This window comes from Mytilus trossulus, chromosome 14 (genome assembly GCF_036588685.1).
Source record: "Mytilus trossulus isolate FHL-02 chromosome 14, PNRI_Mtr1.1.1.hap1, whole genome shotgun sequence".
Taxonomy (NCBI): Eukaryota; Metazoa; Mollusca; class Bivalvia; order Mytilida; family Mytilidae; genus Mytilus; species Mytilus trossulus.
Window position 1 is genome coordinate 11,591,788 of NC_086386.1, and position 25,626 is coordinate 11,617,413.

Below are 25,626 nucleotides of genomic sequence, written 5' to 3' on the forward strand. Positions count from 1 at the left end.
TAACTAATTTTATAACACTGTGGTTAGATAATCAAAATACTTTTTTAAGGAAAAACACAAGGAAGTTCTCTATATCTTGCAACGACATACAAGGAAAAACTTCACTTTCACTGCAATAGCAAACGACACAATCTCGTTTTGAAAGGTTCTTTTAACAGAAATGTTGCACACGACAGTATGTCTTGTATCTTTATATTTAGTGCACTCGATACCTATAGATAATTTGCGATCGTCGACTACTGAAGAGTTTTTACACAGATTTGTACGAATGGCGGACGGGTCACCTTTCAATATTTCCAGTAAGTTTCAAGTACAAAATAAATATTTCATTCAGTTTTTTAATTTGATATGTTTTATTTTTGTATTTGAAAAATACTATATATATTCGTTGAAGTTCACACACAAGTTATATATATATATATCATGACTTATTATTAAAAGAGGCTTTCAACCTCTCAAAATCTCTACATGATGAGCACAAAAAGAGCTGGTATACCAGTATTCAAACTTTATTTAAATACTTTAGCATCAATGAAAATTATGCACTTAATTTAAAGACTAAGTTAAAAAACTATTTATGTAAAAAGATGCAATCAAAATATGATTTAATATGGCAAACTGAGCTTAATAATGATTTCAGAGGCAATAAACTACATGGTAACAAGCTCAGAACTTATAGACTTTTTAAAAGCAGATTTTGCTTAGAAAATTACCTTTTGCAGGAAAATTTTAGATATAGACATCATTTAACAAAATTCCGTATCAGTGCTCACGATTTAGAGATTGAGAGGGGAAGGTACAAAAATCTGACAGTGTCAGAACGTATCTGTAAATTGTGTGGTACTGAGGTTGAGGATGAAATTCATTTTCTTCTTCAGTGCCACAAACTTTCAAATATTCGTTTCAATTTTTTAAATGAAATAAAACAACGGTTTAAAAATTTTAGTGGTTTAGATATTAAATCACAATTTATTTGGCTAATGTCCTCTGAAGATACTTTCATACTCCAGAAACTCGGAGAATTATTGCAAAATTTATCCTCATTTAGGAAAGTTTCCTTAAATAATATATAGATATAGAAATGCCCAGTGACAACCCCCCCTTATATTATTAAACACTGTGCTTGTTGTATTCTTGTATTTGTGTTGATAAATATGATTGTTCTGCTCCTTGTGGGCGCTTTGATTAGCAATAAAATATATTTGAATTTGAATTTGAATTTATTACGAGTAGTAAATTCGTTTTGAAATTAAAAAAAAGAAGATTTGTTTGAAAAGTAATGAAATTCAATCATCAGATATTATAAAATTGAAAGGGTAAATGACCAAAACGGATTTTTAGATATTGCTTCCTCGAAAAATCAAAAATATATAAGACACACAAACTAAGAAGAGGGATTTCCAAAAAATTGTTTTAACATTTTGATCTTTCTACAATTACAGCTACAAGATATCCTTTAGCAACGCTTGACCGTTGTCAACCACATTTTGAGACCATATCGTTACCAAAGGACACGGATCCAAAAATTGTAATACATCCGCCGTGCACAAGAATCGAGAGATGTCCCGATTGTACTTCTCTGGATATGCTGGTGTGTGAGCCCACAAAAACAGAAACAGCTACTTTTATGGTAACAATGTTAGAGTATACTAAAAATATCTGAACTCGTTGCTCGTCTGGTTTAACATATTTTTACCTGCATGACACAATAACAAAGTAGATCACTGAACAATATTTGTTAAATATTTGTTTGTTTTTATTGTGATTAAGATTATATCACAATATTGACTGCTGTACCCCTAATTTTGTCTGTTTGATTTGTTCTCGCATCGTTGTCAATTTAATGGAATTTGATGCGACTGTCGTACAAGTGAGAGGTTTAGAGCTATGAAACCAGGTTCAATCCATTTTTTTCTACCTAAGAAATGCCTGTGCCAAGCCAGTAATATGACAGTTGTTATCCATTCGTTTGATTGTTTGAGCGTGTGATTTTGCCATTTGAATAGGGACTTCCTGTTTTGAATTTTCCTCGGAGTTCAGTATTTTTATGATTTTACTATTTTGCTAGCCTGAACCTTTCACCAAACACCAGTTAGTATTATCAGGTCATACATAGATGAAACCTTAAGTCACAGTCTTAAGCATCTTCACTAGCCAAGGGTTACGATCCACTCCCGCTCTCTTCTTCACTGTGAAGAGAGCTGGACTGGATCGTAACCCTTGGCTAGCGAAGATGAATCTTTAGTATCTATGTTCTTAGTCCGTGAGACAGGCGCTTTTCAATTTTAGTACATATTCACTGCATTAACTTAAAAACATATCTTACATACATAGATGTGAAACCTAAATCTCGACAGCTTTTAAGGGACAATTCACATTATTCACACAAAATGGAAAAAATATAATTGTTAAAAGGACACAACAGAGTACAAGATCAACCATTACCACTGACTCATCTGAAAAAGAAAGAAAAAAACAGACATTCAAATAAAAAGAGTTGACCTATTGTTCCTTTAACGTTATTTGGTGACATGTGGAAAGTAGTCTCATTGGTAATCATACAACTTCTTCTCATTTTTAAATGGTCCGAGAACACAATTAATTCGTAGTGCATTTCTTTTAGAACATAAATGAAAATTTAAAAAATCCCACCTGCGCTTTCTCAATGAAATTTTTACAGTGTGTTGTACTACTTTTGGGACAAATTATATCAAAATTATAGAAAACTTCATCGCTTCTAACTCAAAATATGGACAATTTTGTGTTTAGGGTGTCTTGAAATCTTTTGACAGTTTAATTTTTAACCTTTTTCAGCTGGACCAAATCACTACTTTCTTGTAAAATTCTGGACCCAATTTTTTTTACAGTGTAATTTCACCCCCTACTTACAATTTGAGGCATTACATATGGAGAAATAAATTTGGAAGGGGTATAAAAATTATTGCACATGCACAAACATTTAATATGGTGGTGTTAAACAAGTCTTGCGTGCGCACACCAACCTAATATCTGTCTAGACTTTGTGTCATTAAATAAAAAATAACAGCAAAGTGCATCTTCCAAGTGGTGACCTAAATCAGGAGATAAAAAAAGTCAAATGATTTGGAAAGCAGCTCATGTAAACAAAATACTTGCTATTACATGACGCTAGCTTAAGGTATATACACTGCATCTTCGCTAGCCAAGGGTGACGATCCACTTCTCTCCGCTCATCCTGGTATCACTTACATAAAATCGTCAGACCAGCGAAAGAAATATATTTTTAATTATATCATGCTAGTAGGCCTTGCTTGTTTGTTTCTACGTTAATAATTTGTTATTTATGTAGGCCTACATTTGTGATAATTTTGCATATTTTTGAATTATAAATATTTTTTCGAACTGCATGCCTGGTAAATGTTTTTCATTTTTGACAATTTGATCAGTTTTTAGGTAACTTTACTTGGGAATTAGTAGCTTTTATTTGTGTTGCAACTGAGTAATTTCTAACATCGGGTTCAATTACTGATCAATTCAAGTTGTATATTTTTAGATAAATTTATTGAAAAAAACCTCAACATCTTCAGGGAAAGCTGAAGCTAGATTACTTTTCTGGTACTTCTTATGCTTTAGATATTATCTAGACGTTTAACCGATATTCTGCTTTAGTAATTGTTTGTCTCATATAATCTATATAACACATATTTAATTTTCCTGTTATCGAAATATTAATACTAACCATTTGTAGGTTCTTAAATTTCGATTGGAATCTGCAGAATTCAGATTTAATGGAACAAAAGAAGTTCAGGCTGTGAGACATCTAAAATGTGAACAACGATGTCGTGTAAAGGTTACAGACTGTAATCAAGGTATACACACATATATTGAAAGGGACTGTAGATGTCAATGTAAAGCACGCCAAACGTGTGCGTCATCAAAGCACATTTGGCGGGAAAGCAAGTGCTTGTGTGAATGCGTACAGACAAAACTATGCAGGGGGTTTGCTAGGTTCAATGAATCCAAATGCGAGTAAGTATGAAAATACGAATATTTTGAAAGTAAAAAAGTTACTAAATGGGACTATAGAAAACATTCACATTAAATACATCGTGACAAAATAAAACCGAAAAAACAAACAACTGTAACAAAACACTACGGTTAAATTTAAGATTGAGCCACACGAGCTCATCCAAAACGAGGGTTTATTTAGGTGCTCCGGAATGACCAACAACTCCTGCTCTACTGGAGCCCAGTGCATTGATTGAGACAGAGAAACATAACCGGAACCACACATACTTAGTATTACTTGCTTAATCGTAACTAGTCGCTTTAGTTTGTGTATTATAATTTTGTAAACATATTCGTTGAAGAATTTTTCGTGTGCTTTATTAAAAAGAATTGTGAGCATGTCTCTATTTCTCCAAAATAATTTTACCTACTTGTATTACAGGTGTGATCTGAAGAAAGATACCCGTTGGAATGTCAAAGGAAAACAAAAATCACTTAGAAATCATTATTGGAACAGAGATGTATAGGGAGACATGGCGTAATACAAAAACACAGTAGATAGAATAAAGATATTTAGATATTTGTATTAGTTTTATAATAAATACTTCTTGCCTTCATTCGGAATGCTCCCTCCTATCCCCAGGAGAAGAACAACACGTCGCACATATATAGGTACTCAAGGTGCTTTTCAGTTTATATTAGCAAAACGTAAAATCACAAAAGTACTGAACTCAGAGGAAAATCTAATCGGAAAGTTCATAATGACATTGCAAAATCAAATGACAAAACACATAAAAAACGGATGGACAAGAACTGTCATATTCCTGACTTGGTACATGCATTTTCAAATGTAGAAAATGGTGGATTAAATCTGGTTTTATAGCGCTAAACCTCTCACTTTGATGACAGTCTCATCATATTCCGTTATATTTACAATGATGCGTAGACTTAACAGCCGTAATAAATAAAATAGTCAAAATATTGATACAGCAAGCGGAATGTTTTAATTGATTAGCCAAAACCATCTACGGTCAACTTTTCCTGTGGGAGTTGGACTCGTAGTTTATTTATATGAGACGAGTTTCTTGTAATTCTAATGTAATCGAAATTTTATTGAATCAATGCATACATATCAGCCAAACTAAGTCCTGTTTTATATTTTCCATGTGTTCCCAGTTGTTTATTAAACTTTTCCTTAACAGTCAGTTGTTAGATGATTGTTTGCATTACCGATTAGTTATAACTGTTTACCTTATATACAGTGAAGCATGTTTTTGTTTTGTTCTAATCTTTTATTAAAGTTTCTCAGCTCGAACTTGCGCTGTGTGGTGGCCAACGTTCTAAGAAGAGGTCGTAGTTAAGGTCACTCGATCAAAAAAATATTGTCGAATTAGTGTACGGGAATACCACAATTCAATAGCAGTATATTGTTCTTTTACAAGAAAGTTGACAAGCACCTGTTCTGAAGTACTTCTTAACCATTCAAGTATATAACATATATTAAACTTTTTTTTTTTGAATTTGTATAACTTTAACATACTGGGAAGTTGATTTTAAATAACATCGGTACCCGTCTAGTGCTACTAAATGAAAATAGAATACTACAAATCTTGAATTCCAACAGTAAGATACATATTTCCAGTTGTTGTGTTAATATAAGTAAATGACGAATCAGTAAACTGAACTAGCACATTGGGGAATTTGATTACTTCAGTCCAAAGGTTACAATATATGATGGATTATATGTAAATTGTTTCTGAATAGATCTACAACTGAGGAACGGAACATACTCAATCAATATATAGACTTTCAATGCAAATGGGAATATTGCTTTGTTATTGATAGTTTATAAACATGTTTGATCGCTTATGTATATCGATATTGACGGTAAGGGCTGTTATATCCTATGTTTTCTTCGTATTGTTGATGTGTTTTCCTCGGTTTTAGTTTTTAAGCCGGATATGTTTTCTCTTTATCGATTCATGAATTTTGAACACTGGTATACTTCTGTTGTTTTTATTGATAGAGCCCTTACCATAGATACGACTCATTGATACTTATAGTTTGTAAAAAAAATATTCATAAAGGTGATTATTCTCACACATTAGTAAAATATTTAAATATTGTTTTTATCGGCACAAACATTGATTTTTGACAAATTGAAACACCGCAAAAAATCTGTTACTTAATAGGATAATTTAGAGTTAAAGTAACTAATTATCATACATCCTGAATATATTATATATATATTTTGTAGCATGAATGGCATTTTTTTCCATTAATCTTCGAGTGAGTTAACTTCTGCTAGTTAAGACGAATGCGTGATCTTCTGCCAGTAAAGAGGATTGGTAAACTGATTATTATTTTTTTAAAAGTTATGACACTCTATAGTCCCGCCATGTGTCCATTGTTGTAGAAAATCAAAGAATGGCTGGATGAGCTTAGACCAGTGTTCTAGTTGCTATCTTTTGTTTGTTATTTCACTGTCTAGCTGGACCTCCCCGGCTTGCTAAAGAACACACCCAAATGAGCATAATATGACCTCATAGTTTTAAACAAAACGCATACACATCCGTAAATTAAAAAAAAATCGTGAAAAGGGGATGGGTTGCTAAACCTAAATAAAAGCAACAGTAGTATACCGCTGTTCGAAGTTCATAAATCGATTAAGAAAAATAACCCAATTCATGTTACCAAATTTAATCTGAGGGAAACACATCAAATATAAGAGAACAACGTCACAGCAGAAACACGCCCAGAAACGAACTATAATAAAAAAATTAGCCAAATTTGTAAACATAGCCATATATAAACGTCGGGTAAAAGCAAAACCCGTGGCTTCCATTTGGAAATAACTATCTAAGGTAAAATTATGTTTGAAATAAATGTTTGATCTGTAGGTAAACTTACATTCATTAATACCGTTTAAATTGGTGTGTAAAAATTATTTATCAAATATTTGTTTGAGGGGTCTGTAGGTAAAATGACTTCCTGCTTGATGGGTCCGTATGTAAAATGACTTTTGAAATAACTTTTTGAGGGGTTTATATGTAAAATGACTTACTGTTTGAGGGGTCTGTAGGTAAAATGACTTAAAATATAACTTTTTAGGGGTCTGTATTTTAAATGAATTCTAAATTATCTGTTTGAGTGGTTTTTTTGGTGAAATGACCCTTAAATAACTGTTTGAGGGGTCTATAGGTAAAATATAACCGAAATGTAACAAGGTCTACACTGAAACAAAATTCACAACAAGTTATAGGTATTTTAATGTTTATGTACTACAATTAAACATTTTTCAGTGTTATATGGAAAAATAATTAAATACATATTAGCGGCCCAAGATAAAGCATAACACAAAGGTAAAAAATACGAAATAATATCGCATAAAGCATTTGTGAAGTTTCTGGAAACTAATGATCAGCTGGTGTGTAACTGGTATTCTCCCACCAGATATTATTGAACCTTGGAGTAGGTTTCCAATCGTCTGGAATGTTCTTAAGAATTACCTGCATCAAGTCAGGAATATTACAGATGTTCTCCTTCTGCTCCGTTAGTAACCAGAGTCTAAGGTTTGATTTTGTATTTTAATGCCCCTCCCCTTTTTTAATTGTTTTTCTTGGAGTTCGATATATTTGTCAGAAACTTTTTCTAGAACCTTAGATATATAAGAATGCCAATTGTTTCGACTGCTTTACAAAGACTACGCTGTGGTTGACACTTAACAAAATAATAGAAATAAGAACTTACAAAGTTCAACTCAACTTATCATCTCAGTTACAAATATAACAAACATAGCAGTTTTTATCTAGTATATAAAGGCGAACTAAAGCGTAATGACTACACTATATTAGAAAGCTCTCAATTATGCCTGTGTATACATGAACTATAATGGCTATTAGAAAAAAACTTAAATAATTGATTGGATGTCTAAATGCTTATGGCATTTGGGATTGCCGATGGTAGAAGCTCATCATAAGGATGTTTCCGTTCTTTGTTTCTTTCGTCAATGGTTTTACCAATCTCCCGTAAATTCTGCTGAAACCTACGACGAGATGAATAAGCATAACAATGAGAATACTTAAACAATAGTGCGAAGTAGTCGTTAATAAGAATATACTAAAAAATTGATGATATTTATTTTTCATTTATTTTATTAAGCATAAATGTGACTGCTTGTTTTCTCGTGAATTATTTCACATTTTGTCATGCAGAAGTTTATAGCTCACTATAGGGCATATATACTTAGGTAATTCCGGAAGGCCGTACAGTGACATATGAAATGATATATATTTGTCCCTTTGTAGTTGGTGTATAGCTAATTTCTTCGATGGTGATCAGTTACTGTAGTATCTAAATCACAAGAATAGTTGTCTCTTTTCTCTCGAAGACTTATGAAATGTCCTATAGCTTGGTAAGATGATACATGAAGTATTGCTTTGACATATTTTTGCCTTCTGAGATTTAGGCGTTTCAATTTAATTTGACCGAACATTAATCTAGTGTTTTGATATATTGATCAATGAAAGTTTACAATTTATCCAACATGTTTGAAAATGAGAATAGGTTCTAACGAATAACGGAAAACCAAATATTATATCAATTCATTTGCTATATATTAAGTTTTATCTTAATACCTGTATGTATTGCTTTTGAACAACTATCGTATGCATATGTGTGTTATAAAACTTACTCTTCAACAATTTTCATTGCTGGTGGATCCACTATCAATTGTTTCTCAAAATCACCCAGACTTTGTGTTGCTTTCTCACTGAGAACCTTATTGATGGTCATCGTCTCTAGAAGCTTGATTCGGTTTGCAATAGACCCAAGGACAGTTTCTATAGTAACTGGACACTTTATTATAACAAAAAATAATTATATATACATGATATCTGACCTCATAAAAAGTAACCACAGAATAGAAAATAATAAATCAGTTTACCTTAAAAAAAGTATCTGAAACTGTCATAAAATGAAGATTCCCTATGTAAAATAGAGTGGTTGAACTAATGGCGACGATGATGACACAAACATGAAATCCTCTCATCCCTCCGTCTGATTTTTATGTTAGAACATCGTTACCTAAAATTTTTTATTCCAAAATCCTCCAATATTGTAAGATAAAAATGAAGAAGTGTTTGTACCAAATAACCAAGATAAGTCTTATCACAGTTTTATCTCTAATTACATGTCAAATTCAAATTTTTGGGTTTGTAAAAAATCTTAATTAGCTTTTTTTAATTTTTCAACATTTAAAACAATTTTACACAATATTGATATCAAACTGGTTAGGATGGTGTATTGTTTGTCTTTCATAAGTTTGTTGTTTGTTCTTTTCCCCTTTTGAGAATCTTCCCTGTATTGTTTTTTTTAAACACCAGCAATTACCTTATCTTTAGGAGGACATCCAGACAGAAAGTATGGGTAATGAAATGGAGCACCATATTCATCGAATTGTTGGAAGTTGGCTGCGGCATGACCAACACTGCACGTGTAGATAATAGCTGTCAATGCTAGGACAAGTTGGTCTGTTGCTAAAAATTTACCGTTATTTGGGACTCCCTGTAACAAAACAATAAGAAGTAATCTATTTGTAAAGTTGTGTAACTGAAATTGTAAGACTAACAAAAATAATTGTAAGAAACCTTTTCAAACGTAAATCCCTACAATTGATTTTGTGTATTGTGGTAATGCACCTCTGGTGTAGCAACATTTGTACCGTTAATGTTATAATTAGACTGATTTGATGCATTGACAGTCCCCGATAGTACGATAACCAAGTAGAAAATTCGAATCCTGTGGTATTTAAATGTGCTTTTATGAATTTTTGAAATAATATATCTGCATCAAACTCGGTTGAATTGCACTGTTTTGCTTTACTTTTTGTACTCTTTTATCAGCATCTCAACATTTGTATAAAATTTTAGATTTTCAAAAATTGTGGTCTTAAACGTCATTAAAAGAGGGACGAAAGATACCAAAGGGACAGTCAAACTCGTAAATCTAAAACAAACTGACAACGCCATGGCTAAAAATGAAAAAGTCAAACAGAAAAACAATAGTACACATGACACAACATAGAAAACTAAAGAATAAACAACACGAACCCCACCAAAAACTAGGGGTGATCTCAGGTGCTCCGAAAGGGTAAGCAGATCCTGCTCCACACGCGGCACCCGTCGTATTGCTTATGTGATTACAAATCCGGTAAATAGTCTAATTCGGTAGGTCAAATTCATGAAAGGGAAGGGGATTGTAGTTACGACGTAAGGAACATATCCGAAATCATTTGTGAAACGGTTATTCCATAACGGTCAACCAACTGGTGATTAAAGATACGTTTATTTTCGAAATGCACACCTGTTTGCAATTCATTTGTTACTGTTAATGTCATCCATTAATCAAAATTTATATCAACTTCTTTTGTCCCATCATTTGTAAATACTGTAAGTTATGTTTTCAAAACCACAATATACAATATCACTATTTTATATTGGTGTGTTATTCAATGAATGTATTTATTTATATATATATACAAGTATAACTATATGCAGTCAACTTAATGCGCTACTGTCGCTTTCGTCTTTATGGTAATATCCTACGTAAACAAAACACTTGTTTGTGGACTATTGAAATATTTTTGATAAATAACACTTCGCCTTGTATACTTGAACTCACATATGATTTATCTACATACCAAGATTCCAATACCGCCTTCATCCCTTGATTTTACAAGTTCTGCACCCCATTTTTGTAGTTCGTAATCCATCGTCAAAGAATTGTGTGCGGCTGCAGAGGAAACACATTGTAAGTTATCAAAATATTCTGTAAATGCAATTTTGGTGCACCAACAATATATTAACAACGACAAGGTTAGCAGTTGATGCTTTCAATTTGAAAGGAAAACGACAAGTGGTATAATTAAAATCATATAGACCTGTAATGATTATCAGTAAGTTAAATGAGAATGGATGTCTCTTTAGTAATGTTAGTGGCCAACACCTTATAACAACGTTATTGGTACTTTAATCATGTTTAGCGCCAATGTGGTCGAATTGAAGGTTAAAGTTTAATCCAACACTGAACATCACCATCAAATTCTACATAAAACAACCATAAGTATCAAACATGACAGTAACTTCAAATGAGGTTCCAACTTCTAATGTTTAAATATTGTAATTTAAAAAACCCAATGTTAAGGTTTGATCATTTTCGTCAATCTCCGGCGCAGAGATCACATATCCGTTCCGTTCAATACTTTGTAACACTTTACTCATATTAAGTGCAGTATTGCAAAGCATGTATGGAACGGATATGAACTCTGCGCCGGAGATTGCATTTTCGTAGTATCGACGGTTACAATTAACTTACAATAGTAGTGCCCTACGTATTTCCTTACGTAGGTTCTGATGGCATCATATAACAACAGAGCATCATCTCTCATATGATAGGCTCCGTTCAGTACAGACTGATCAAATACCTATAAGACATCCAGAGAGATATAAGTTAGAAAAACGAAGAATTTCAAACTAAAGACATGAGATTGATATAACTGACGTCTATTAGTGAGAACAAAATAAAGGACCTGCTGTGTAAAATTTGATGTATGTGTTAAAATGTTTGTTTTCAACTACGGATTTAAGTTATCGTCGAATATCTGAAAACATCAAGTAAAATATCATTCATCTAAAGCGCATTTATTGATTTGTATTGACCATGAACATTCAAAGACAAATATTTGAACGCCATGGATGTCTAAGAATCGAAACAGTGAACGAACTATCTGACCTAAAAATCATGAAACGATATAGCATGAGTTGATGTTATTCACATATATTCATTCTTAGAAATGTTCTACCCATATGATGTAATTCTAAAACACATCTCTGTTTAAAGACCGGCACAAACTCTTTTAGAAAACAACAACTAATAAATCTCCAAAGGTTATGTCGAATTTATACCTTTACAATCCGGATTACTGTCTTAATGTACAAAATAGAAACGAATGAAAGATGCAGATTATAAAAGCCAAATCGACGTCGTCTTTAGGGTGAAGAATATCTCAAAAGATAATTTTATTTGCTTGTCCATTTCCTTTTTAGCGTCAAAGCTCGTTATACACCAATATCCCTTCTCTACCATGCAGTACATCATACATAGGCGTTCATAAACATAACTCTATCCACGAGGTATTTGTGTTTTTCTTCTAGTTGTTGTTTGTCTTAGTATGTATGTGTATTTGCCTGAGGGTGTCAAATATAAAAAAAGAAAAAAGAAATTAAACAAAATAAGGAAGTATACCCCTCGCTTCTTCAAATCCTCTGGAAGAGTACCATGTATATCCAATCTCCAGAAAGCCATACTAAAAAGTTGAAGTTAATATATTATTATGAGGAATTGAAAATGATAAGGAACGACATCAAAAACATAATAAAAGATAAAAAACTTAATTCAAATAGTTTAGTGTTGGGGGTAAAAATTGCTGCAATTTTTCTTTATACAAACACGATTTGGTCAATATTTTTTTCCCAAATTAAGTTAAGATAGGACGGTGGGGGTTCAGTGAAAAAATCAAACTATGTGAATTATGTTACTTTTGATGTCGTTCCTTATCATATAACGCAATTATTAAGTTGACACATGTTGTAATATTTTGTTAGTGTAGCACTGCAGACTAAATTGTATGTTATATTTAAAGAGTTTTTAAAGATATATATAGACAAACTAACATTTAATGTCATGCATAATTTCTTCAAGTTATTTATAAATTGACAAAACGTAACTTTCATTGCAATTTACAAAAATATGTACACCGTATACTTTGCTATTTATTTTACAAACAAAGCAGTTGTCCGACCATATTTGCAAGCCCGTATTTCATGAAAATGATTGCATAATAATTAAATGCAGTCTGCCTAAATAAATGCAAAAGGGATTTTATTGATAATACTTTGCATTTAAGACGAGGTAGTATCAAAGATTAATCCACGCATAATTGTAAAATGGACAGATTCAAAGGTGTGGTGAAAAGAACCCGACCACGTCCACTCTGTGTAGCATTTGTATTTATGTCCATCTGATGAGTTATTCCCTTTTCAACTGATTTGTTTAATTCGTTCTTATGTTGTACTGTTACACCACTATCCCAGGTTAGGAGAGGGTAGGAATCCCGCTAATATGTTTAACCCAACATTCTGTATGTATGTGCCTGTCCAAAGCCAGGAGCCTGTAATTCAGTGGTTGTCGTTTGTTTTTGTTTTACCTATTGTTTTTTGTTCATTCTTTTGTACATAAATTAGGCCATTAGTTTTCAAGTTAACTTGTTTTACATTGTCATTTTGGGACATTTTCTAGCTGACTATGCGGTATGGGCTTATTATTAAAAGCCGAACAGAGACCTATAGCTGTTAACTTCTTTGTCATTTGAACTCTTGTGGAGAGTTGTTCATTGGCAATCATACCACATATCATTTTTAATATATATTATTCCACAACTATGAAAACAAATTTCCATGACAAAATATCTCAACTATATATTATTATGCAAAAGCGGGTTCCCTTGTACCCTGAAAATTGGACAACAATTAATTAATTACAATAATAGTTTTCTTTCACAACAATAAAACAATCTTGTAAAACTAACTTTCTCACCTCTTTTTCATTATGTGAAAGTGGCCGTTGATACCTGCACTTGAAATTTTGTCTATTGCTCCACCAGGATTAATCAATGTGCCAAGTGCCAAACTGAAAAAAGAGACTTGATTGCAGTCAGCTAAGTATATGTCCTTTGTCAAAAACTCTAATATACTAGCATATTTATGGAAAGTTAAAAGCCAGAGGTTAAAAGCATAAATTTACAACAATTCATGACAGTTTTTGTCTTTTCGTTTTTAGTGCGTTTTGCTATTTGATTTTGCCATGTGATTATGGACTTTCCGAATTGATTTTCCTCTGAGTTCAGTATTTTTGTGATTTTACTTTTAACAAAATCAGTTTTGAAAAAAAACCGGAAGATCACAAATATTACCAGATCCAGATCGGAAATTTACTTCTTACTCTTGTTTCATTTTAACGATTAGGAACTATCAAAATAGTTCAACAGCATGGGTCAGGATATATATTTAGCTGATTTGCAGTATTAACATTGAGTATTGACAAGTTAAAGATCAAGTTCCTGTTCGAACGTAAGAACTTTCAGCCTAAAATTGTTTTACTTTTGTAAGAATTTGAATTATCTGAGGATAATTTACTGGTTGTCATTAAAACATGGTGTGACTAACTAACATATGATATTTTGAATGAAAATACATACCTATTTATAGCCATGAGATATAAGAAATGTGGATTAAGTAATTTCATAATTGGATGTGCTGGCGCTAGGTTTCTCTTGGCTGCGAGACTTATTCCTTCCATCATCAAATGAGTAAAATCTGAAATAAATAAATAAAAAAATGAACAAAATATCTATATAACCAAGTTTAAAGATCAAAATGGCATTTCAAAACATGTCATTGTTCAAATCCGTGACAACTACCTACAGAGATCATCCTAAATGTAGATTTAGTATCCGGCTTTGGTGCTATCTAAATTACCAATGATTTCCTTCAAAACTCTGTGGAGTAAAAAATAAATGATAACTGAAAAGATCTAAAATTAATTGTTATTTACTTTTATACTGTCATTACAACAATTTCAAGCTATTGATGATTACAAAAAAGGACTACACCAGATTTTTTTTTAGTGTATGCACGAAGAACCAAAACTGGAAAAACAGCCAAACATTCAGAGACTCATTTAAAATCTTAAGTCAAAATATTCAATCGAACATCTTTCTTAAAATCTTACCGCCATTATTTCATCATTTGGTATTCCAAAACATTGTGATTTTATCAATACAACCAATAAGTGGATTTTTAAAAGTTCGGAGATCTACTTCGAAATCTTCAAACACAAACGTTATACAATTTTGCAGCAATATCAAATTATCATTTTCTCTTTAAACCATGGCGTTGTCTATTTCTTTTCGATTTTTTTGGTTTATGTGTCCTTTCAGTATCTTTCCAACCCTTTAATGTAAAATATCAAGCATAAAGAGCCAAAATGTATGAAAACGTCTCCGTAAATTATCCTTTATCAACCATGTTCAACCACTAACACTTATTTGATTTATGCTTCATTGTGGAGTCGATCATAATGTATTTTCAAATTGATTTTCCTGTGTTCAAAGGACTGCCAGCGTTTTAGTGGAATTATGCCCGCGTCGAATGCATTTTGATGTGTCTATTGTAGTATGTCAAATCTTCCTGTGGCCTGTTATCTTTGAAGTAGGACATTAAAATCCTGAACATCGTTTCGGTACAGTACAAACAAAGGTTAGTATTCATTTATATATGCATTTACTCGTATTGGCACTCACACCACATCTTCCTTTATCTATTTAATTTTCCGATCAACCATCACAATCAAACCCCTGGGTTACTTACCCCTCGACATCAAACCGAGGTTGCATGTATGCCCGAATAAACTTTTTTTTCTTTTTAATTTGTAAAATGAACACTTACGAGAAAAGTTTTAGAATACTGTTGAAAATGCTCTATTTAATTTTCTATTAATTTTTTTCATGGGAAAATATCATAAAAACAATAAAAGCTAGGTAATTTAATTTCTACAAACTATCTTTGATTGAAAAATGTTCATACTTAGATGAGTAAGAGATTGGTGATATGTAGAATCAGCTAGGCTATACCACATCTTTGCCAACATCCACGTGTAAGTTGGATCTGATGGTAAGAAAACCTGTTTATAAGATATTAAAAAATCAAAATAGTTTTCCGGTAGTTACTAACGAGCCCATTGAAATGGTACATCTTTTGATCTGGATAAAAAAAGGCAACAGTAGTATACCGCTGTTCGAAATTCATATATCGATTGAGAAAAAAAAACCATATATGGGTTACTGACTAAAACTGAGGGAATCACATCAAATATAAGAGGATAACAACGAAACAACAGAAACACTAAAATTAATCACACACAAAAACGAAATATGTAAAACATAGACATAAAATGAATCTAGCTTAAAATTAAAGTCAAAACAATTACCCTTTGATAAGGTGTTAAAAAATGCCTTAGCATTAGAGTTCTGTTTTCATAATTTACCATCAGGAGGAATGCCAATACCTTAATTTAAAAGCATTTTGAGTAGAAATACGAATACACGTAAGTATTTCTATGATATCACTAGGTAAAATACCACAGTAAGGTATATCATTCTACCAAGATATATGCATCTATAAGTTTTTACCACAAAGGACGTTAACAAAATTATGCTAAATTCTGTGAAGGCCATTTTTGCGAGAGAATTACAACCTTAGTTAAAAAAATACTTTATCACCAGTGTTTTTTTCATTTTTTTTTAGAAACGTCTGTTACAAATCATGTCAGTACCGAATCATTAACTAAGAGTTCGAACCTTTATCATTTTCTCATAAGAAATGTACCCATACGGTAATACGACCACGTGTAGTTATATAGAAGGTATCCGCCACTTACCGGATTACATTGTCCTTTTTTCTGAAATAGCTGTATGGCTATTGGCATAAGACATTTGGCGTCGTTAAAATAAAATAGAGCAAATGGACAGGTCATCTGCAAGACATAAAAAAGATCTTAAATAATCGTGGTCAATATTTTTGATATTTTGTCGTCGTGTGCTTCAGAAGTTTTGCTAACTGACTTCTTTTAAATTCTTACTAACTTCCCAACTTGTAAATAAACTTATCATAGATACCAGGACTAACTTTTGTGTATACGCCATACGCGCGTTTCGTCTACAAAAGACTCATCAGTGACGCGTGAAGGGTCGTAACTTTTGTGTATACGCCATACGCGCGTTTCGTCTACAAAAGACTCATCAGTGACGCGTGAAGGGTCGTTATAAATTTTTTTATGTACAGCGAATCTTGTCTGATTTTCTGATATCTATCATACTGAATAGTTTTGTTGTTGATGCTATTTGCATTACAGAGAAGCTTATGGCAAACACTGAGAAATTGAAATCACATAGGCACTGACACTACATACATTGTTATTAGTTATTCTTATTGTCGAATGCTATACACTGGCCTATAATTGCTTTATTGTAAAATAAAACCACATCTCTTTATTCTTTAATTGACAAAATTATGAGAGAGAATTTTATTGTATCCACTGAATTAATTTGAATTGACGAATTATAAGATTACCGTAATTGTGTTTTTATAGTATAATTGTTAAGGAAAATCTTATACTGTATAAGTTATATTTTACATATTGTGTTATCCTAAGGCCACCAGAGCTAAAAAAATAAAAATCTTATACAATTAAAAAAAATATACTATGAAACAATAAACCCTCCATTACCAAAACCAAAACTAGCGCACAAATGTTAATTACAAATCATACAAGTATATGAAGCAGACAAAATTAACAGCTAGGTACCTAATGTTTAGTGGTTGTAAGATGATGTGGATCATAAGTGTTTCTCATTTTTTATATAGATTAAACCGTTGGTTTTCTTGTTTGATATTTTTTTTGGGACCTTCATAGCTTGCTGCTCGGTTTGAACAAAGGCTCCGTGTAGAAGACCTTACTTTGACACATTTATTTATTTATTTACTCGGACCGCACGAATTAAACCCTCCTATCCCGGTTCCAACGCTCACTGAACCCGGTTTAAACTCGTGAAACCCTCGAATGATATACTTTGTAATGCGTTAAATCTGGTGCAACGAAATTTGTAAATGTGCTGCATTGAGTAAATCATCATGACACATTGCCAAAAGATGCTAATGATTACTAATGAGTACTTAGTAACTACTTCTAGAAAGGCAACACAATTAACAGTTATCAAAGGTACAATTAAGATTGATAAATACTTCTTACAATGTTTTCCCCTGTAGTTGGACAGCCTTCTAATATTGCCAAGTCTATGATAAACAGCCTTTTAGCGTCCATGGCTTGTTTCATTGTCTTGCATTCTAAGAATGGTTTAACCATTGTTTCAGTCACTCCAAAACTATGAAATACAAAGATTAAATGCAAATATTCTACGACAAAAAGTAACATTAACACAGTAAATAAAAGTATTGCCTAACTGGAAACAAAATGCATCGATTCATGTTGGTGCCAATGTTGAAACACAAAACATAGTTGATTATGACAGATCATTAGTAAATAAGAATGAGTACTAGCTTCATTTGAATTTGATAATACTATTGTCCAAATACCGATGATATATGCGTGTTATGCAGTTGGTACTAAGTAAATACTTCTAATTGAAGACATTTTCATGGGAAAGAATTCGTTAAAAAAATCTTCTCAAAACAGAAAACAAGCAAAACAAAATAAAAATATAAATCAATTGCTTTTAAAAAGCAATTGTAAACGGTATTTCCCCCTTTGAAACATAGATTGATGGGGGGGGGGGGGGGGGGGGGTAGGGTGTTTGTTTGTTTTGTTTGTTTGTTTGTTTGTTTGTTTGTTTGTTTCTGTAAGGGGTCTAGTATTGTGTTACCGGAGAAGTTTCATGTTTAGTTTGGAAAGTTTTTATTTAATTTTAGGTCCAGCGCGCGCGCCAGATTGAGGAGACACCACGTGACTTGGGTTTATATTAAGAAAAACTTAGTCTTTTTATTTCTCTTTAGGTCGGGACGTTAAACAGACAACATCTATAGAGATGGAATGTACACAATGTAATTTCTTTTGTCATTGTAGGAAATTGACATTTTGATCACAGTTCACCAGCAGTGCATGATTTGGATTTAATTGATCCGGTGTAACTTTAAAACATGTTTAAGGATTATTTTCTTAAAATGTACATTTTTCAGCACCAGTTTGTAACAGATAAGTTTTTCAATCCAGGAGCGGACATTTTTATTGTAGGATTTCACTGAGAATAACGGACCTAGCAAGCGATTTTTACGGCATTGCCGTTTCTTTTCTCTAGGAAAAGTCTTGAGAGTTATCGGCACCAAGTTGTTTTATGAACCTTTAGTACATGTATGCCCTGCTGACTGTAAATTTTGGGATCGATTGGACTTGTAGTTTCAGTGTTTAAGTGATAACAAGGAGGCGGATTTTTTTTTCAGAAGAGATATAAGATCAATATTAAAAACCAATTGTTCAGAGAACCATTGATGGTCTTTCCACCAGTAAGAATCTTTTTTTATATGAAAATATTAAAATTTGGTTTTAAATGTCAATTGTACCGTCAAATGACAGCTTATTGAACGCTGATTCCCAAAATGTATGTTTTCTATGGAAAAAGATATAGTTAAGGGAGATAATTGTTTACTTCCGGTTCAAACGATGTTATTTCCGGTATAGTTTGATAGTTTAAGTGACACTGATTCCAAAAATATATGGTTCTATATACTTTAACATTTATTTAGAACAAAAAATAGCTACTTCCGGTAAACAAAAGGTCACTTCCGGTTGGCTTTTACAAGGTCACATTGCTTGCAACTCATTGCAAAAGGTCCCATGTCTTCATCATGTATACATATGAGGTAAAAGCAAAGGTCAAAATCTAGAACGTTAATTTTGCCTATGACCTTGAGCTCAATTTCAAGGTCAACAACCAAGGACCTCAAATCAAAAGACCCTAGGCCTCTACTGTATATTGTTAATGAGTAATATTACCATACAACTAATATAAGATATAAAAGGGGGAAAACTCGCATCAAATGTTTACGTACCCTTTTAACTAAAATTTACGTGTTACGACATGTCACAACTCACAATTGTGTGAAAATATTTTGTCGATATCTTATATGATTGCTGAAAATAAGTGATAACAAGCCAAAATCAAAATTTTGAACATGACTTTGACCTTTGACCTTGACCTCATTTTAATTTTTTTGGACCAAGGACCTCAAATAAAAAGACCCTAGACCTCTATCACTTATGGTTTTCCAGTTTTAAATGCATTTCAAAATTTCAAATACAAAAGGGGAAATAACTCTCATATGGAATCTCTATACGGCTTCGGTCAAAATAAAACAGAACATCCTGAGGATTTAACGAGCAATTTGGAAAAATAAATTTGTCGGTTTCTAATACGGTTGCGAAGCCTTAGAGATAACAAGAAAAACAGTGTTTGGGGAGATAACTCTTATATGGGAAAGTATTCGGTTAAGCAGAGTTGGTTTCAAAAGCGTATAAACTGTTCGATATCATATTCCAAAAATCTAAGCGACATCTTGCGAAACAAAAAAACAGCGAAGGAAAAAAATTAGGCGGAAGAAAAAAAAAAAAATAATAATAATCAGAAGAAATCCAATAGGTCTTTCCACGGAAAAGTGGAAAGACCTAATAAGTCTACTATTTTGTGAAATTATCTCATTGAAGTTTCTGATGAAAGATACCAAGACAAATAATTCATAGAACAATGACGTGATGTATCAGTACAGAGCCACGTCAAATGAATACCACCAAGTCTTTTAGTGGTAAATGAAGATGATCCAAACATATTGTAAGTGGATTTTGTTGAAATTTGAAGTACAGGCTTTCTAACTTTCAATCCGACACTTTTAGTGTGATTCAATGTATTAAGTTTACACACCAAAACATAAATTTCCATTTCACTCATCATTTCTCATATATCAAATCATATGTTTCATAGCGTTTGCTTCGTGTAAAATGATTATTGAATATATCTACGCTTACCATTCAGGAATGTTGGTACAGAGATTCAATATTGAAGGATTCAAACCGTTCAACCTCTGACGTCCAAATGCAGCATCATCATTGAAGGTTTTAGAACCCTGTTAACAAAACAATTACCATGATCATATAGTTATTCTAAATGTGTATTTCTGTATACTAGTAGTTCTTTTTTATTTTTCATATCCTGTTTTTTTTAATTTTATTAAGGTATGATCAAATTTTTACTTAATTTCACACTATCATTGTAAGTCAAAGTTTGGTTTGAAATTTTCACATGACCTATGCCGTAATATTCGCACTTTATTCCTTTTGCTAACAAGAGCTAACATTAACAAATATGATGATGCATGTCTAAATGATACCTACTCTATGGCTTCAATTAATTATTTCGACTCTAAAAAGTCTTAAACTGAAGGGAAGATATGTGTGCCGGATCGGAGGGTGTTGGATTTTACTCCCTGCAAAACAAATTTTAAAATGTCCAACAACTACATTGCATGGATTGTTCTAATAATAAAATAAAAAACCAAAAAACAGGAGAAAAAATGTGTAACATCCTTACATCCTTTCTGTATTATTTGATTTTTTGTAAAGAGTTCTCTCAATCATACCAAATCTGTTTTTTTGTATATTGAAACGTACAAAAAAAAGGAATTACTTAGTATGAGAGTTTTTATTCGAATGACACCTGTTTCTATCCATCATTTTTTAAAAATGTATTCTATTTCAATATTCTTGTCATATTGCGTTAGAATTACAAAAAAATACTGACCTTTTTTATTTTTCGTAAAGCAAAGTCGACAAAGTGGTTGAACATATGATTTACGTGTGAATGTACATGGGAAGGGAGAAATGTAACAAACTTGATCATGTATATAAACTCATCATACATACCAGGACTAAATTTAGTATCTACGCCAGACTCGCGTTTCGTCTACAAAAGACTCATCCGTGACGCTCCAATCCAAAAAAGTTAAAAAGGCCAACGAAAGTTCGAAGTTGAAGAGCATTGAGGACCAACATTTCTAAAAGTGTTGCCAAATACAGCTAAGTTAATCTATGCCTGAGGTAGAAAAGCCTTAGTATTTCAAAAAATTCCATATTTTGTAAACAGTAAATTTATAAATATAACCATATCAATGACAATTCATGTCAGCTCAAAATGTGCTGACTTCTGTATATTTGTGAGTCTGCTGTAAATAAAAACATATCGCAAATGTCATCACGGTGTTGTATATAGAGCGAAAATAGCACGAACTATTATAATTATGAGTAGTAGTTACCTGTGGTATTCCAAACACTGGAGTATACACAGATTTCACGTCTTCAACATCTTTCCACTCACTGCCGCTCACCATCACCAATCTCTGACCCTCTACCTGGTAAATTTTGCCTTTCAGACCTATGTTAAACTTTACACGAGAAAACAGTTTAAACATTATTCGAGCAACTAACAATCAAATTGAAAGGATATCCATCCCTGACATAAAATCAGTACTTGCAAAGCAAAATAATAATAATTAAAAACCAATTGTTCAGAGAACAATTGAAGGTCTTTCCATCAAAACAATGTATTTTGATATGAAAAGTTGTGAAACTAAGTTTAAAATGTCATTTCAATCGTCAAATGATAGCTCCTAGTAAGCTGATTCCAAAAATATATTGTTTCCATACATTTTTTTTAAATAAGGGAGATAATTTGTTACTTCCGGTTTGAAAAATGTTACTTCCGATTATATTTGAATATTTACTTGACACTAATTCCAAAAATATCTCGTTCTATATACTTTTATATTAATAAAGTACAAAAAAATAGCTACTTCCGGTTTACAAAAGGTCACTTCCGGTTGTTTTTTTCAAGGTTAAATGGTTTGATACCTTTTTCTAAAAGTTGTATATCTTTATCATGTACACATATTGAATAAAAGCAAAGGTCAAAATCTAGAACGTCAAATTAAGCTATGACCTTGAGATCAAATTCAAGGTCATAAACCAAGGACCTCAAATCAAAAGACCATAGGTCTTAATTATATTTAGTTAATGAGTTATATCACCAAACGCGTATTTTTAAATACAAGAGGGGAGAAAACTCCCTTTTACATTCAGCGTACGCTTGCAATCAAAATTTACATCTTACGACATGTCGTAACTAACAATTTAGTAAAAATAATTTGTTGATATCTTATACAGTCTTTGGATATAAGTGAAAATAAGCCAAATTCAAATATTAGAATATGACCTTGACCTTTGACCTTGACCTAATTTTCATTTTTAGGGACCAAGGACCTCAAATCAAAAGATGCTAGGTCTCTATCACTTATGATTTATAAGATAGAAATTCATATCACTTATATCAGATGCATAAGGGGAAATAACTCTCATATGGAGCGGTCATATCGCTTCGGTCAAAATAGGACAAATCATGCCAAGGATATAACGAGCAATTTTGTAAAATAAATTTGTCATAATCTTTTACGGTTGCGAAGGAGATGCGATAACAAGGAAAACAGTGTTTGGGGAGATAACTCCTACAAAGAAAAGTATTTGTTTACGCAGGGTAAATTTCAAAAGCGCATAAACTGTTCGAAATCATATACAAAATATCTAAGCGACATATTGCGAAACAAATGTTTATCGCAAGAACAAAATTAGGCGGAAGAAAAAAAAAAAATAATCAGAAGAAAAACAATAGGTCTTCTGTGGAAAGACCTAATAAAAAATAACACGCAAAGCAAAGGCAAATACATTGGACATGAATTAGTGTCCCCATAGTCTATATTATGTTTTTCAACTCAGGTTGTTCAAAGATCAGTGTAAGTTGCAGTTTCAGTTGAAAGTTGAAACATCTTGGCTCACATTACGCGTTGAACAAAAATAATAGTTACACTATTTCCTGTATGAAGTCTGGCTCGATCTTGGCGAATTGTACGCGAAATAATATTTTTCAAGTCTTAGAAATGATCTAATCTTAGTTTCAATAACGTATAAATATAAAGAAATGATATATATTATTATACATTATATGGACATTGTAAAAAAAAAAAGAAATTACTTTGTATCAACTTTAGAAATAGGAAGAAAGTTGAGACTCGCCGAGCTTGTATTCTGTTTCACATGTTTTTCGTTTTCCGACAATGCACATATATTGTTTTTGTCCTGAAATTTACGCCTAACACTTGAAACTTCAGTTGTTAAAATCTAAATTATTGTCTCCAAATCTCAAAGAAATTGGAGACATAGTTTAAACACGGATCGCAAAGACTACCAAAGCCTTGATCTTTCACCCATTAGATTTAAAATGGCAATACATATGCATATTTATACTATAACAAAACTATTCAAATTTATTTTGTGATATGCTTGAATTGAATGATATGTTCATGCTACTTTTCGTTAATTATTCATAAATCCCTGTTTATCTTATAAAAATGAAAACTTGTGAAAATGAGCAAATATACATTTATGTTTTCTAATTGACTATTACACTCCACATTTACTGTATGTTCATTTGTTTTGATGCTTGTCATGAAAAGACAATAATTCAGTTTTTATTAAATTTAATTTTTATTATTACAGACCATCATCTCACACTCAGCATTTTTTCTCTTCTGTGTCGTTTTATCCAGTTTCCGTTCAATTATACAAACTATCACAACTTCCAAACCCTTAACTATTTTTGATTACATCAGTATTTTTGACTATTTATTAAGTATTTTTAAAAATGTCTTGCACCGTCTCGAATGTGCGCTTCGCAGTTTAAATACATTTTAACTGACATGCAATTGCCACCAATACATGTACATTCCGTCATTTCGGCTATTTAATTTATTGCACCGACGTGCATGTGTCCTTCATCGTTCCGGCTATGGTACCTGACCATAAATAATTAGGGAAAAATAAAACAATTGCTTTGGTTGATTAAACTTACTTGATAATCAAACGAGAATCTCTCATCGTCTGGTAGCTCTTTTACCTAAAAGTATCATAATTATCCTTATAGCATCATAACATACTATAATGAAATAAGATTTTCACATCACACATACCGTAAAGCGGGTTATTTTCGTTTGTTTAAAATTTCGCTTATTTTCGCGGATAGAAAAAAATCGTCAAAATAAATTCCGCGAAGTTAAAATTGCGCATGCAAAGGTACTGATAAAAGTTTAAATCTGCCAACCCGGTAAAATAACCCACTATACGGTAAGAAAATAAAAAAAAAATGTTTCTAAAGTACATGTGACCTTTAAATTTCTTTGATGTATGAAAGAAAATAAACAAAAAACACCCTGACATCCTGCTCTTTTTAATTGGTTCTGTAATGACTATTCATTAATTATATGTTTGGCCTTTCCATAGATATTTTTGGACAATCGAATTTTGATTATGGCAGATTTTTGATACCATTGCTAATATCTAGCTAATACCATGATTTTCATTGGGTTTAAAGTATTAGAGTTAAATTTAAAAAAAAAACAATACTGAACCGTGAAAAATTCAAAAGGGAAGTCCCTTATATAATGGCAAAATAAAAAAGATCAAACATATAAAACGAATGGAAAACAGCTATCATATTCATAACTTGGTTTAATCATTTTCTCATGTAGACAATGATTGATTAAACCTGGTTTATAGCTAGGTAAGTCCTTCACTTGTATGAGAGACTCGTAATAAATCACAAACATGTGAATTATCATATGCATCACCTCTTTGTAGGATCTGGGGCATAAGTAGACAAACAATTCAGTATTGAATTAAGTGAGATAAAAAGCCCTGTTTTGAACGCTTAACTTCAATGGTACAAAACCCCGATCTAAGCACGGTGCACTCCGGGCATTCCATATCTATCATGGTTTATCAGTACGCCAACAATTGTATTAATCTTTTAAATGACGGGGCTAGTTTTAGCTATATATTGTTTTTTGCTAAACC

At 32.1% G+C, this 25,626-nt stretch overlaps 2 protein-coding genes across 3 annotated transcripts in view; one reads left to right on the forward strand and one right to left on the reverse strand.

Moving 5' to 3' along the window:
* LOC134696033 (uncharacterized) lies at nt 1-4,547 on the forward strand. The gene is made up of 4 exons (XM_063557583.1): nt 1-299; nt 1,443-1,630; nt 3,728-4,008; nt 4,430-4,547. The coding sequence occupies exons 1-4, from the start codon at nt 161-163 to the stop codon at nt 4,512-4,514; spliced, it is 693 nt and encodes a 230-aa protein (XP_063413653.1). The 5' UTR covers nt 1-160; the 3' UTR covers nt 4,515-4,547.
* Nucleotides 3,445-25,626, reverse strand: part of LOC134696030 (allene oxide synthase-lipoxygenase protein-like) — a 25,413-nt gene continuing 3,231 nt past the window's right edge. Inside the window, exons 3-16 of one of the 2 annotated variants that reach the window (XM_063557580.1) lie at nt 24,626-24,670; nt 21,981-22,109; nt 20,698-20,795; nt 17,914-18,046; nt 16,543-16,638; nt 15,690-15,786; nt 14,303-14,420; nt 13,642-13,734; nt 12,292-12,352; nt 11,362-11,470; nt 10,688-10,779; nt 9,379-9,552; nt 8,681-8,844; nt 3,445-3,799 (exon numbers count right to left, since the gene is read on the reverse strand). In XM_063557580.1, coding sequence (XP_063413650.1) covers nt 3,784-3,799; nt 8,681-8,844; nt 9,379-9,552; nt 10,688-10,779; nt 11,362-11,470; nt 12,292-12,352; nt 13,642-13,734; nt 14,303-14,420; nt 15,690-15,786; nt 16,543-16,638; nt 17,914-18,046; nt 20,698-20,795; nt 21,981-22,109; nt 24,626-24,670 — 1,425 coding nt within the window. In that variant the 3' untranslated portion in view covers nt 3,445-3,783. Of the gene's footprint in view, nt 3,800-5,770; nt 8,033-8,680; nt 8,845-9,378; nt 9,553-10,687; nt 10,780-11,361; nt 11,471-12,291; nt 12,353-13,641; nt 13,735-14,302; nt 14,421-15,689; nt 15,787-16,542; nt 16,639-17,913; nt 18,047-20,697; nt 20,796-21,980; nt 22,110-24,625; nt 24,671-25,626 lie in introns of those variants that run through there. The other variant, XM_063557579.1, reaches the window with a different exon arrangement.